The sequence below is a fragment of the Festucalex cinctus genome, chromosome 13 (genome assembly GCF_051991245.1).
Source record: "Festucalex cinctus isolate MCC-2025b chromosome 13, RoL_Fcin_1.0, whole genome shotgun sequence".
Taxonomy (NCBI): Eukaryota; Metazoa; Chordata; class Actinopteri; order Syngnathiformes; family Syngnathidae; genus Festucalex; species Festucalex cinctus.
In genome coordinates, this window is record NC_135423.1 from 20,839,743 (window position 1) to 20,856,151 (window position 16,409).

General features: G+C 38.8%; 1 protein-coding gene across 1 annotated transcript in view; it reads left to right on the plus strand.

Annotated features, from left to right (window-relative positions):
* The first annotated feature begins 1,582 nt into the window (after positions 1-1,582).
* Positions 1,583-16,409, plus strand: part of lsamp (limbic system associated membrane protein) — a 380,427-nt gene continuing 365,600 nt past the window's right edge. The window contains exon 1 of the mRNA XM_077494301.1: positions 1,583-1,806. Within this exon, the coding sequence (XP_077350427.1) occupies positions 1,743-1,806 (64 nt within the window). The 5' untranslated portion in view covers positions 1,583-1,742. The remainder of the gene's footprint in view (positions 1,807-16,409) is intronic.

Genomic DNA, 16,409 nt, shown 5'->3' on the forward strand with positions numbered 1-16,409 from the left:
GTTCTGTGTAAGACTTGAATGTGCTCCTTTCTGTGAAATGAATGACAATGTTTGTCTTCAATGAAAGAAAGCAATGTGAAGGATTTTGTGTGAAAGCTATTGTGCAAAACCTCAAATATACAGATCGACAAGAACAACTTTTCTTTATTCCTTTCATCATGTTAATTTTCTCCTTCAACATTTGCACGTCTCATTGTTGTTGGGAAAACTATTAGTGGCATAAGCTAATGAGGAACCATTTTTTCTACAAATGCATTAAATTTGCCATCTGCCCACAATAGAATTCCTCATTAAACACAATCATCAGCAGAAAGTATTGCATATCGAGGAATATATCCCCAGAGAACTATGATTCCTAGTGTTTTTTTGTGCATCACTTTCAGTCTTGTAAATGATTTGCAGAGAAAATCAGAAAAAAAGCATATTCTCATGCTTTGGTCTCATTTGAGACCAAAGACGACTAACATCCATACATCCATTTTCTGAACCGCTTGCTCCTCACAAGGGTCTCGGGGGGTGCTGGAGCCTATCCCAGCTGGCTTTGGGCAGTAGGCGGGGTACACCCCGAACTGGTTGCCAGCCAATTGCAGAAGACTAACAATACACGTGAAATTGGTTTTGAAAGAAATTTTTCTTCATGCGTCTCATGAATGAGCCCAAACTCATGAAATGTGTCCACACTATGGCCCGGGGGCTACTTGTGCCCCGCCATCCATTTTTAAGGGCTCATGGCATATACTAAAAATTACATCTGCTACTAATGAATGTGTTTTGTATACGGTAAAGCCTCTCTAAATGCAAACTATTTGCAATTTAAAGAGTAACATTACACTTTATAACACTGTGGCGAATAAACAGAATCTTTACAAGCAAAAATAGTTTTCTACCCTTTCTGCTCTCTGTCAAGGTCCAAACTGTGAAAATATCATATGAATGATTCCCAAATAGGCCTAACACAAATAATTTCTGGATTTGTCACTGTAAATTTTAAATAGTTACAAAGCGGTTAGTAAATATCAATGTTGGCAATGGCAACACCAAATCAACAAATACATAAATGAATAAAAATGAAATGAAAACAGCAATGGAGTATCATTAAATATTCCAAAATAAACTAACTACTGTCAAGGTGGTTGCAGCGTGAGCAATCTAGAAGGAGAATGAATGGGACATATGCACTCAGGGAGATTAGCAGAGTGCATCCAGCAAACTCCACCTGCCAGGAACCAAAAATATAAGACGGACTGACAATATTCCCCACACAACCTAACTAGACCATTGGCACTGAATTGGACCCCTTAAGATGAATAACATGAGATCAAAAGTCATGATTTATTCATGAATTGTATTTTATTAGGGCAGTGCAGTGCCGTGTGTGGTTAGTACATCTTCAAAACACTTTTAGCCAAGAATTTACACATTTATCTTTGACTTGATACAATCAGCATGACAGTGGAGAATGGATGATTGACAAGGATGATCAAAATGACGTTACACGCACGAGCACGCGCACATGCATAAAATCCAGAGAGCCGCTTTCCGCTAGAGGTCGCTAATATCTCAGTGTGTGTGAAGGCACCGGAGGAAGAAGTGACAGTCTCAGTCCAGTTGGGCTTTTCGTCTCTGCTGCTCTCTCAGCCTCCGTTGCAGCGCTTTTTTTTTTTCTCTGCTGGAAATTATCCTCTGAAGACGGAACATCTTCGGGCTGAGCGCGGAGCTTTCGGACCGAACCAGTTTACAGCATGGCTTACTTGTGGATACACACCGTATGGATTTCTGGAGTCGCGTTCCTCTTTGGATTTCAAGGCAAGAAAACGTTTTGCTTAATTGTTATTTAATTTCTTCGCCTTTTTCACATGCAAATACTGTTCTAAGAGGAGAGAAATAACCCAGAGGATGGTTTGTTGTGTGTTGCTTGTGATTCGGGTTGATAAGGTGACTTTCTGTTCATGTAAAAACACCTGTCTGAAAGTCCCGCTGTTGGCATCGCTGACTTTTATTCTGCTTCATGAGCGCATCAGCTGCAGGCGTTCTCCCAAAACAAAGTTGCACAAATACAGTAGTGTGTGTGGATGTGAGCGTATGCGTGGGTGCCGTGTGTGTGTGTGTGTGTACGCGCGCGCCTCTCGACAGACTATACACGTAGACTTGCAGATTCATACTCCCTTTCACTTCAGATGGCTACAATATGGGTTGGAACACCGAATCGTGACCCATTACATTTACATTTTGTGGACTTGCTTTTTGACACACACGGAGAGAGAGAGAGAGCGAGAGAGAGAGAGAGAGAGAGAGAGAGAGAGAGAGAGAGAGAGAGAGAGAGAGAGAGAGATATCCAATCCCATTTTCTGACTGCCTGTAATAAATAATATGGATTTATTGCCGAAAAGTGAAACTGCACTGACAAGAAGCTTCGTTGTTGAATTACATTTTTAAAAAGTATTGCATTGGTTACAATTAATAAAAATCATCTTTTACCAACATGGCTATAATTTGATTTTGTGCACTATAGTCATGTTGATGAAACAATTTTATTGTGTGCAACCTATATTTCCAAACTTTTTAATATACAAATCCAAAAAACATTTTTGCCAGTATAGTGCCTGCAATACTAAAACAAAAACAACTACCATAATCCACATCAAAATTTCGTGGGACTTATATATTTTTTTGACCTTTTTTTTTTTTGGTGAAGCATGTTTGATTACAGCCTCTGTCAAAGATGAATGCCACAAAAGTTGCATCATTATAATACTTCAATTGTCTCTCAAAAAACATTTTGTGTCTAAAGTCATCATATTTGATACCACACTAGAAGCGTTTCCCAACCTTTACAGAGCCAAGGCAGATGTTAGCAATCTGTCACGACACACCACCAAACAATTCATGTCAGATGAAGTATGTACTGACGAATGTATGACCTCACGTCTAATTTACACACAAATGTAGTTACTGTGAGTGTGGATGGTTGTTCGTCTCTGTGTGCCCTGTGATTGGCTGGCAACCAGTTCAGGGTGTACCCCGCCTGCTGCCCATAGCCAACTGAGATAGGCTCCAGAACCCCTCGCGACCCTTGTGAGGAATAAGCGGTCAAGAAAATGGATGGATGGATGTAGTGACTGTGAACGGTGGGTCTTTTAGTTGAACACCAAGCTATTATTCTGTAGTATGATTGGCAATAGATTTATGCCTATAGATTTATACCTCACGAGAGCTCAGTCCAGCCAGCACCAAAGGGTTAACTAAGCAATATTAGCAGCTAACAAGTGAGCCATTGATAAGTAGGGCCTACACCAGTGGCTTAAATTGTTATCAACTGTAGAGTGGTGATTGGGGGAGCTCTGATCCATCGACTACCGATCGTGATCAGCCAGTTTTCGTAAAAAAAAAAAAAAAGTCTGTGATTGGTGGTTGAAGATCAAAGCCTTTAATGGCCGATTGATTGCTCTAAAGTGGCCAATTGATCTTAATCATTATGCAGTCTTACCATTTGCAGCAGCTGAAAACAATTAACAATGATGTGATATTCTGTCACAGAGAAATGTACATCATGACTTTGTTCCTTTTTAATGACACAATCAGTAACACAATATGTAAATGTTTCTATATATAATGTAATTTTGAGGCGGCACGGTAGTCGAGTGGTTAGCACGTCCGCTTCCCAGTTCTGAGGTCTCCGGTTCGAGTCCAGGCTCGGACCTTCCTGGGTGGAGTTTGCATGTTCTCCCCGTGCCCGCGTGGGTCTTCTCCGGGTACTCCGGTCTCCTCCCACATTCCAAAGACATGCATGGCAGGTTAATTGGGCGCTCGGAATTGTCCCTCGGTGTGCGTGTGAGTGTGGATGGTTGTTCGTTTCTGTGTGCCCTGCGATTGGTTGGCAACCAGTCCAGGGTGTCCCCCGCCTACTGCCCAGAGCCAGCTGAGATAGGCGCCAGCAGCCCCCGCGACCCTTGTGAGGAATAAGCGGTCAAGAAAATGGATGGATGGATGGATGTAATTTTGATGAGCAATGTCCAAAGCAAGGAATTGACCTTGACTTGGATGTCACTATTTTACACGGTTTGTTAAAAAAAAAAAAAAAAAAAAACCTGACATGAATTAAATATGACACACGTTCAACTAGTAACACAAACACATATATAAGGTTAATCGTCTTTAAATCTTCACAAATTTTATGTGGCTAGATATGACACACTTGTGCAGTCTTCTTAGTGCATTAGGCCGGCAAAGTGGTGAAGCGTGCTATGTTCATTGGCGTCACAAATCCTCTGCAAATCAAAGATGTAGGTACACATGTGTATTGATTGGAAAGGTTTTGACATTGAAAACAAATACAGCCTCATGAAAATGATTTGAATTAAGCAATTGATGCCTTATTTTCAATACACAAGCATTGCCTTTGCCTAGCATTGCCTAGCAGCTAGCATTATCTAGACTAGCATCTAGCCTCGTTGCGCTACACTCAGCAATTGGAAACCTCCGCAAATCGCTGCAAAGAGTTTCTCAAATGTATTGGACATTCACGTCTGGTTGCTGTAGTATTGTCAATATTTTGTCTTGTGTTTCTTTATTTATTCACGTACAACTGTGTAGCAAAACGCTATGTAATGACGTCACTTCAGGTTTCTTCTCGCTGAGCCAGGCAGGAACTTTGGCAGCGTGCTGCGATGACCAAGACTGATTTGTTGGTCAAATTTTTTTTGGGGGAGGGGGATGTTTTTTTCAGTTGGGCTCATCAAATTCATATGTCATCAAACTCATTTGAATTAATTACCGAAAACTCTTAAGACGCTGTGGAAACACAATTGTAAATTCCCTGCGAACTTTCACAAACAAGAACTGCCTTTACCCAAAACTCAAAGATCCTGGGCTTGTTGGTGGAAAAGCAGCTATTGTTACGTGTGTGCCACCCAGTTGTTAGATAGAGAAAACACAGTTGAAAACGGCTCAAATTGACACCTTCTTAAAGGGCTCTATATGAAGAAAGTTGAGTTGAGTTATATCCAATTCTAAAAAAGGAAATCTTAGGACGAAGAACATTGAGGTTGACCAGCATCTTGCAGTAATTGATAATGTGCTCAGTGCCTGATTGTTTTAAATGTCTTTGCCTGTTTGTGTAATTAAATGCCAGCAATTACGCATTTGAATGCATCAGCTGAGTAATGCAGGGGCACAGGCAACACACTAATGGATGGTGGTTGGACCTGAGACTTAATAAAGTAAATGGTGACTGAAGAAGGAGTGTGTCAGTGATAGAAACACAATAATCAATACAGTCCTTGAACTCATTAATATATTATGTTAATAACCCACTTGGAAAGATTTCCAGCAGCCTCCATGTGGTTTGAGTCTAAAAAAAAATGGGACTCTATTTGCCATATTACAGGGCTACGCAAAGTACGGCTCGGGGGTCTCATCTGGCCCACCAACAGTCTCAGACCGGCCCTTGCAAAATAAAAAAGATGTTATCAGCTTAGTGACTTAAATTATTTAGTTGCTTCTCGACCCCTCCAATACGACGGCGTATTAGAGCCACATATAAATATATTTTTTCCGAGGGCGAGGGCAATATTCAGAGAAAAAAAAACAAAAAAAACTTTTTTTCTTTTTTTAAAAATTTGCCATTCTATAAAGTTGCAAATTTGCGAGAAATAACTCGTAAATTTGCGACTTTATGAACTCAGAAATTGTTGAGTTTATAAAGTGGCAAATTTGCCACTTTACAAAGTGGCAGATTTGCAAAAAACAAAACAAAAACAAAACCCTCAGAAACGAGAAATACACGTAGCATAGCTATAGTCTGTCATGTTTCGGTTTGGTGGGTTTGGGTTTTTGTTGCATTTTGGGTGTTTATTAGGGGTGTGCCAAAAAATCGATTCATAAGAGAATCGAGATTCTCATTTATTAATTGAATCGAATCGATATTAATATCCAAAAATCAATTTCATTTAAATTAGAAATGAAGAAGAAGGGGAAAAGGCAGTTGTAGCCCACATGCTGTTTTTGTGGAAAAAGGCACTTACAATACAAAATTAATAAATGTTTAAACAAAAAAACAAAAAAAGACTTTAATGTCTCTATTTGTCATTTTGTCTTGCAAAGCAGACTGGAGTACATCATGACATATCTGTAAATTGAAGCAGAAATCATTATAATAATTTTGAACCAAAAATTGTTTGAATCGAAAATCGATTCTGATTCGAATCGTAGATCTAAAAATTGTAATCAAATCGAATCGTGAGACAGTCAAAGATTCCCAGCCCTAGTGTTTATGTTGTCTTTTGTCTGGTTTGTCTCCCCTTGTCTCGTCATAGTTAACCTCGTCCACCTGTGTGTCTTACCTTCCCAGTATGTGTAGCCAATCAGCTAGTACCCTCAGCCTACTGTGTCTTCCAGGTGTGTCTTGTTAGTGTGGGTATGTAGTGGTGTTTGTTCACTTGGTGTGGGAACATTGTTGTGTCCTGTCCTGTCCTGTTCTGTCCTATCCTATCCTGTTGTTAGTGTCATTGTCATCAAGCCAAATCTCCCCGCATCCAAGCCAAGTCTCCCCCACGTCAAGCCAAGTCTCCCGCACGTCCAGCCAACTCTCCCGCATGTTCAGTAAAAGTCTTCCACGTTCAGCCAAGTCTTCCACGTTCTGTCGAGCCTTCCACGCTCTGTCAAGTCGTCCACGTTCTGTCGTCATCCCTCACCTCGTCACAGTCTTGGCCCGTCCCGTCCTCTCGTTTCTTGATTGTTGACAATAAAGTCCTCACGTTCCTCTCTCCGTCACGTGTCTCCACCATTGGGTCCTTGCTTCACATCCACCCCGTTCACTCCTCATCCACCAACCGTGACATAGTCTAATCATGTATGGATTCGTTGGTGTGGGACACTGTTTATAAAATGAAAAGGCAAGCTGGAGACAGAGTCATACTTAAATGTAAACTTTACTCGTCATACAGGCAGCTACAGCGACAACACTTCCTGATTCCCTATCAGCTGACTAACACTAACCAATTAGAAGCTAGCCTACTTTAGGTAAATGCAAGTGAATGACGGAGAGCAGCAGATTCAACACATCAACTAAGATACTTGTACAAAAAAATACCAAAATGTATGAACGTGTAAATAATAATTCTGGAAACATAAATGTACAAGTAAATATAGATTTTAACAAATAAATGCTTGATCATCAGGATTTTTGACCTTCGTAAAGTGAGCATCTTTGTTGCTGGCCAGTGGCCGTAAACGTTTCAAAGAGGGAATGCTTAACATCATAATTTTGTTAATCTCTGCTAAAGCAATTACGATCTCTTTATTTGAAAATCTGACTGAAAAGCATTGGCACAAACAGTCGAGTAGTACGCTAACTGTATTTCTCGTTTCTGAGTTTTTTTCCTCGCAAATTTGCCACTTTATAAATTTGCAAATTTACATTATTTTTTTTCTCGCAAATTTGCCACTTTATAAGGTCGTAAATTTGTGACTTTCTAAAATGAAAAAAAAAAATTCTCGGAATATTGCCCCCCGCCCTCTAAAAAATATATATTTATACGTGGCCCTAATACGCCGTCGTACTCCAGCAGCAAAAAAAAAAAAAAAAAGAAAAAACAATGGCAGCAATGGTCCCCACCCCCATGTTACATTTTGGAATGACTATAATAATAATAATAATAATAATAATAATAATAATAATAATAGTGGCTGACTGGTTAGCACATTTGCCTCCCAGTGCTGAGGGCATAAGATCGAGTCCAGGTTTCGGCCTTCCTTGAGGATATTTTCACATATTGTATGTATATGACCACTTCCAATTTAGTTAAGTGAAAATAAGTCTGTCTAAATTTGACACACCGCAGAGAAGACTGTTGTTAACAACTGGCAGTCAAATACTTCGTCTAGCATACAGTATTTCTTATGCCCTCACCTAACTTTATGGTTTAGTCGCAGAAAGATAGATGCTAAAAGCCTGCAGTGGCTGGAATAAATCCTACTGAGTCATTGCGAGGATTTCCAAGTCACAACAATGAGGCCATGCCATCCAAAAACCCAAGTCCACACACTGGCAGTCAAGATGGACTTAAAGGGAAAAAAAAGTCCCCGTCCGCTTCTGCCTTTTTCACAATTGCATGTATGCGCCGTAGCTAGCTTCTGAAATGTATGTTATAATTGAGCCAGAAAACCGTTATATAATGGGGGAGGGTTGACTCATAATATTATTGACACGCCCCAAGAAAATCACGAAAACTTAATGGTGTTTAACACTCTACATTGACTATTGAGTACTATGTAGTTCTCATTCTACTTTCAACAGTTATATTAATTTAGAAATAAATCTTTGAATTCACTTCACAGGATTTTGAACATTTTTACTTCCTAATTAAATATATTAAATTCATACCAAACACAATTTAGGTTAGCATGGTGTTTCTTTATAACTATTTGTGTTCCTCCCAAGGCTTCTTTGGAAAAATTAATTGCCTTTCTCTGCCCGAGAAAGTAATGTTTGGTTATTTGCCTACATGTCCCTCATTAATGTTTTAAAACTAAAAATGTATGCACTTTGGACTTCACTTCTTTACGTCAGAGGGCTATCCAACGCAAAGGTGTAGGGGTTAATGAAAATCACAGGTAACACAATCCACTCGATCATCTTTAGGGGCATCAGATAATCAGGCTTTGGTCAGAAGGGGGGATACGGTTCAAAATCGACTGGATTATCTTGAAGTATGTATTCCGCTGTAGTGTCTGATACAAGATTTTTGAGATAGGAGGGATAATAGATTATATTTGTGGTTTTAGTTCCCATAGTGCTAATCACTGATTGGCTTCATGGGACCACACTGTCATCATTGTGCTCATAGTTTGTCTTTACGGGTAGCAGTTTGATCCTAATGAAATATATATATATATATATATATATATATATATATATATATATATATATATATATATATATATATATATATATAGTATTGTTCTACATAAAATATAATATGGTAAAATCATTGCAGTCATCTTGAATCTGCAACATTTAGAATTGAAAATGATCTGAATTATTCTTAAAGAAAATAATATGCAGATCAAAAGGCATTTATCAAAATCACTCAGTGAGGACATCAAATAGAATACAGCAGTAAACTAGACTCTGGACTCATCCTGTATGCCTTTTGTTATTTTTTTTTTCCTAGTCTGATTGACGATCCATGAAGAAGACGTGTGAGAAAGTGTGCTTTGGTTGAGAAAGTCACTTCAGACATAATTGTCACAATTTACAATCACATTCTTTATTGATCTTGCCTCAGCAACATTGCTTGTGGATGCTGTTGCCCATATATTGCTTTGCACATTTTGTGTGGAAAGGTACTTTAGGAGTTTTTTTTTTTTTTTGTGCAACAGCTGAACTCCAATTTGCATACTCAATACAACTTTCACCATTTGTTGTTTTTAATACATTCCAGTAACACTATGAAATGTCATATTACAATTTATTTATTGCTATTGGTGAAGTGTACTCCTTAGAGACGTCACTCATTGTCTTTATGTCTTTCTTTACTGCACAGGTACCTCAATATATGGTGATGCTGTGCATAAATTAATGGGTTCTGTCTATGCCACCGTCTAACTTAAAATAGTAAGCCCTGTTTCCAGCCTTACATTTTGTTCCAGTTGGGTCTGATATGCACTTCTTTGACTTCCTTAAACAAGAATTTTCAATTCAGCTGGATTGGTTGTTGTTGACAGTTTTTAAAGTCTAAAAAGTACTGTGATATTATATTTTGTTTACAGTTATTTTGATAATCTGATAGTACTATTAATTATAATTTCCACCATGATAATCATGGTGTAATGTTTCATACAGTTTCATCTTTACAAACTGGTTAATTAAAACCATTGCAGAAATGTACAAAAAAAATAATAAATAAATAAAACAAACAAACAAAGACTAGAGCTGCGAGCAGCTATGAAGGGCTCTCGCAGCCCGGGCCATTTTTGGGTACTCGCACGTTGGGGTTGGTCTGGAAACCAGACTCAACGCTGTAACCGATGGATGAGTCTAGTCACTGACGGCATCAAGCATATTTCTGAGGTGGGGCAAACCTTACAAAACAATCAGCAAAGAGCGGACATGACATCATAAAAACAGGAAGTAGGCTATGTGTGGAAGAGCAGTAAATACACAGACGTACATATGAAACATATAATATTTATAATGTAAGTCCGCAAGTAAATAGTAGCCAAGGGCGGATACGGAGCAAATTCAACATAGCTACTCGACGAGCATAATGGATGACTTGGAATGAGTAAGGGATGAATTGGAATGACCCGTTCCGTTAAAAACTTGATGATTCATGTCATCAAAGAGTGAGGTTGCTCACGAAGAATACAAAATACTCTACGTCACAGCTAATTTGTTTGCATGGTTCGTTTTGAGAGGGACTGAAATCGCTTTCAATGGCCGAGTGACCAGATCAACTTTGTTTCGTTCAAGAAAGTGGGTGTGGCTTGCCAGGCCACGTTTACATAAAAGGTAAACGGACTGCTTTTTATATAGCGCTTTAACTACAACATATGGTGCCCAAAGCGATTTACAGTGCCTCACATTCCACCATTCACAGAGCAGTGGTTGACTGCTGCCAGGTCCGCTGGGAGCAAATTGGGGTTCAGTGTCACTTCCACATGATTTCCAGGGGTGAGGAACGAACCTACAACCTCACGAATGGGAGACGGCCACTCTACCACTGAGCCATGCCAGCCCGTGAGCAGACTGAGTTATTCTCATATACATGTTAATTGTCAGAAGTGGGTATTTAACATATTTTTGCTGGTCCATCATTCATCAGCGCCCTGGGCATTTAGCTTTTTTCAAGATGAACCAACCTGTAATCGTTGATCAGTTGGTCTGTCACACTGTATACAGTATACATACATTTTGAAATAGTTTTATTCTAAAATACTTTTTTTTTCCCTTTCAGTGTGACTGAGGTGTGCGTGAGGGCGATGCCCTAGCGCCATCTATTGACAAGCCGCCACTCCTCAACAGTTGATTTCAGATAGAAAAAAAACAACAACAACAAAAAAAAAAAACTTTTATTGATATTTCAGTGAAGAAAGGTCTAATCTTTCTTTTTTCAACTTTTGTCTCCTTTCTGATAAAAATCTTTCCCTCCCCTGCTGTTCAATTTTGAAAAGACCAACAAGTTACCGGTATTTATTTGTTTATTTTTATTTTTATTTTTTTGGAGATGTTGATCTCTCTCTCTCTCTCTCTCTTTTTCATTGTTAGTCACATTATTTCTGTCTATGCTTCATTGTTCATCACCAACGTCTAAGCTCACAGTTTGGACAGTGAGCACATTTGTGGTTTGAATGTAAAATAGTCATTGAATTTTTAACACAATGACACTTGTCACATTGGCAATGTAGGAGGAAAATAGGTCGTTACTTTAGATGAGCTCAGCCACTCTGAAGTAGAAACAATCTGACAGAACATCTAACTTCTGATGAATGTTAATGACTATGCGTCTGCTTAGAATGCCTTCAAGTCTTTGTTGAGTGGCTTTTATGGTGCTTATTAGCGCCACAGTATTAAACTGGGTTCATCGGATAAGTGAGGCAGTTGTGTTTCTAGTGTTTATTTTTTATTCTAGATGTATATTTTTTAGATAGGTTTCAAGTATGTATTGCCAATGTATTGAAATAAAATAATGAATGCAAATAGAGTTTGTTTATCTAGTAGGAATAATATATTATACGCATATTGCAGTATCAGTCTGTGTACCCCATTGCTCACAAAATGGGGTACGCAATACGCATGTTCAACATTTTTCAGGATTGTTTTTTTTTTCTTTTTTTTAATTGTGTGAGAAAACAGAAGAAATATGTTGATTGTGCATTTCTACCTAATCTTGTGGCCAGTGGGTTTACAGCCAGTCAACATACTCTGTCACACTGCTGAGTATTGTTGAATAATCGGAATCTGAATTTCTGAAGGCGCAAGGCTTTTTTTTTTTTTTTTTTTTTTTTTTAAATGGGATTACAGGATTAAAGGTATTTAATAGTTTGTGTGTTCAACCGTTAAATACACCCACATGTCTGGATTCTATTAATGTCATTCCAACAGCTAATACAACTGGCACATACTGATGGATTCTCATTTTAGTGAATCTCTGAGAAATGAATGTGCCTGTGTGAGTTTCATGAGGCAAATTGTGTCTAATTAATGCTTTGCAGCAATCGCATTCGGCATGATGTCAAGTGATGGTGAATAAATCCACTGTGCAAATTTCTGGACAGCTGGACAGGCGGCACACAATGCAATCTTCTTAGCCAAATTCAGTGATGATACTTCTTTTAATTAGCTACTGGAAACCTTCTAGATTAAATGTAATTTGGACTGTACAGCTGGACATATGAACAACTTGGATATGTTCTTTCTACAGATAAACCCAGATATCCAGTACTAGATTGTATTTGAGAACATTGAGAACATTAAGCGCAACTACTGTAGCATTTCTCCAGATGCTTGGTAAATGTCAATGCACAAGTTTATTAAAGTTTAATTCATAGTGCCTCATTTTAAATTGAAAGGGCCACCGAAAGGGCAGGTATATTCCTATCGCACAGTTAGACATTCAGCAGTATTTCAGTTACCTATTATCAGGATGTTACTGAAATAAAATAAAATCCAAATACAATCTTAAAGCATTGATATGTATGTTTTACAGTCTTCCCTCGCTATAACGCGGTTCACTTTTCGCGGTCTCGCGGATTTTTTTTTTTAAGTGCAATTTTGCATATTTTTTTACAGTAATATACCCATTTTATAAAATTTATGAAGGTTTGAACATTGTCAATGTTTGAACAAGAGAGAAATGTGAGAACATGTAAATGCCTCAATGAGAAAAGTGTATAAATTGTGCGGTCGGGGATTTTAGAGCCTTAAAACATTTATAAGAGTTGTAAAACATAAAGCTAACTACTTCGCGGATTTCATTTATTGCGGGTATTTTTTGGAACCTAACCCCAGCGGAAAACCCAGGGAACACCATTTGAAATAGAAAAGCAATGTCAACTTTCTGTTATGTTGGTGTGGTGGTGGAGGACCCAAGTGTAGGTAGGCTTAAGTGAGGAGATAGAGGTATGAAGTCCAAAAATGTTTAGTAAACAAAACAAGGAGGCAAAAATAAGGTACAAGTTGGGAAAGCAAAACAACAAATTCCAAACAGGGTAAGCGAGGCGAGGAGGGACAATGTTAAGGTTCCGGTGCGACCGGAGAGTGGATCCCAGAATCACAGAACACAGAGGAGTAAGCGAGAGGTTTTATTCACCAAAACACGTGAATATGAACATAAAGCGCTGGACACAGCCAGAAAAAAGGTTAACAAAAAGTGCTTGCAAATTGCAAGGAGGGAAATTAACACAACACAAAAACACCCGAAGGCTACAAACCGCAAACACAAGAAAGCAACAACTTACTATAGCTATGAAACACGCCACATAAAAGTGGGAACAAAAAGAGACGTAGCAAAACTTACATAGATGAAAATCGAGAATCTTGGACTACAATAATTAGCGAAGGCGAAAAACAGTAGAAACACTAGACGATGGCTGTGAGCAGACGGAGGAACGACCCGACAGTGGCTGCAAGGAGTCCCAGTCCTTATGAAGGCCTAATAGGTGATGCACTGCAGGTGTGGTGCAGGGGACACGCCCCTCTCATTAATCAGGCACTGTGAGACAAGGAAAACACACTGAGAGCTCAGCAACATGACAGACAATGGCACCAACAACAATGGGCTGACAACGACAGAGCGGAAACACAGGACAAAACAAACACAAACACTAATACACTTAACGAGACACACCTGGGCAAGACAGAAGTGGCTGAAGGCACTGATTGGTTGACACACGAGGAAGGGCAGGCAAACACAGGTGGACATGATAATGCTTGACGAGACAATGAAGGCACAAAAGGACAACGTAACAAAACACCGATCATGACCAAAACTGAAGTAACATAATAAAAACTCAAACAAAACCCAAACTGAACCATTACAGAAGCAAATAGAATTAACCCCAACCCACATTTTCATGGATGCAAAAATATGCAATCATCAAAGGGATAATCAACATAGTTGAAGTGTCTTTTTTTTATGGTAGGAATGGTTATTACCATTTGAAGATCTTTACTTGTTGGCCCGTGGGGGCATGGGAACATCTTGGATAGGTAGATGTGAAGTTTTTGATCAAGTAGTTAAATAGAATTCTAGAGGGTGAGGAGATACCGGTTGGTCATTTGTTAATAACGGTATGGTTTTATGCCTACCTATACTACAGATGCATTGTTTGGCTTGAGGTTATTGAAGTACAGAGGAGTAAGGTCAGAAGGAGCTGTATTGTGTCTTTGTTGATCTAGAGAAAGCCTATGACAGAGAACTGTTTGATTAGGACATGTATGAAGGTAGCAGAACAGTAGTGAGGTGTGCTGTTGGTGTGACGGGAGTTTCAGGTGCAGATCTACTACATCAGGGATCAGCTCTAAGCCCCTTCCTCTTTGCAATAGTGATGGATAGGCTGACAGATGAGGTTAGGCTGATATTCCCATGGATCATTATATTTGAAGATGACATTATGATGTAATGGAAGCAGGTGGAGGAAATTTAGAAAGGTGTAGGCATGCAAGAGGAATGAAGATTAGCAGAAGTAAGACATAAGTTTCGAAGACAGTGGTGAGGAAGGAAACAGTGCCACCAAATAATCGACAGGAATCAGCGATTGAGGTGGTGGAAATGAAGATGTCGAACCTTTCTTTCAGCGTTATCAGGATGGATTAGTTTAGAAATGAGCTCACCTGAGAGACAGCCAAGGTTCGATGTTTTGGGGGAAAAGTTAGAGAGAACCGACTTAAATGTTTTGGACACATCCAGAGGAGAGATAGAAAGTATATCGTTAGATATGGAGATGCAAGAGGAAGACTGAAAGAGAAGGTTGATGGATGTAGTGAGAGAAGACATGATGGCAGTTGGTGTTGGAGAGGAGGAAGCAGGAGATAGACTTTGGTGGAAAAGTGTTGCTCTCCATTTGCATGTTGTTATTCATGCACTGTTAGTTGTCAAGGAACTGAAGGAATGACGCAAATGTAAATAACTTTATTCTTGACGAAAATGAGATTTTGTACGTGTTATCGCTATCAACCAGCAAACATCTTTACGATGCAATTTCATTTAGATTTCTGGCTTCTTTTAAGACCCGATGCGCCTGACACTCTGAGTGACATTTTTAATCACTCCGAAACTTCCCTGTTATGTTAAACCATTCCTGAACCACATAAGTATAAATACAAAATATTTCAAGCGCATCATATTTTGGGAGCTTGAACATCATTTTTACTTGAGCAGCTGTAATCTGTTATTCTCCCCATATATTGTTATGTTCACAAAGTCCCGTCTGGACTCTGTTAGAACCTCTGTATGAGCTTTAACACATTTACTAAGATGAACATCAGATGTTGACATTTGCAATGATTCAAACCTACATTTCTCCCTTAGTGGCTCATAAATGACCCGTACTATAATTAATGTGCATGTCACTTTGGTGAGGAATAATAATCACTTTCTTTCAAAAAAGGAAATTACTTGAACTGTGTGAGTGCAGTCATTGGACTTCACTCACTGGCAGTTCTTATGAATAAATCTTTTCCTTGGTCTAATTTAAGGCACTGTGGAGGAGTTATTAGATATGTTCTTTAATGAACGTTCAACAGCATAATTCTTTACAGGTTTCAGAGAATTCCTGCAAGCAAACACATGGATAAATATATGTCTTTAATAAATAGACCCATGCTTATGGTATTTACTTGGTTTTACAATTAATGCATGCTTTTAAAGGGGTATTTGACTCATTTAGCCATTTACAATTACAACAGTAAGAATTAGGGGTGTTAAAAAAAATCGATTCGGCGATATATCGCGATACTACATCGCGCGATTCTCGAATCGATTCAATAATAAAAATCAAATTTATTTATTTATTTATTTTTTTTAAAGCTCAGAATTGTTCATTCGGTAGTCTTACCGATTCAACGTCTTATCATCATTGCCTTTTTTTTTTTTTGTGTGTGTGTGTGTGAATCGATTTTTAAACTTCCATTTTTAATGGAAAAATATTCAACAAAACGTCTGACTTCGGGTTAGGATTCACACCTTGAGCATGGAAGAATGTTATATGAACGGTACATTAAGCCTTAATATTTTATTTTAATGCTGTTCAAACATGAAACAGATTACAACCTCTATAACCCCGGGTTTTCACTGGATGCGGTTGCGGTGCGGTTGCGGTGCGGTGCGTCTTGACTGCGTGCTCCGGACGGGTCAATTTTTTTGTCAATCCACACCGGACAGCTGCGGTCCGGCAGCTCCGTCGCC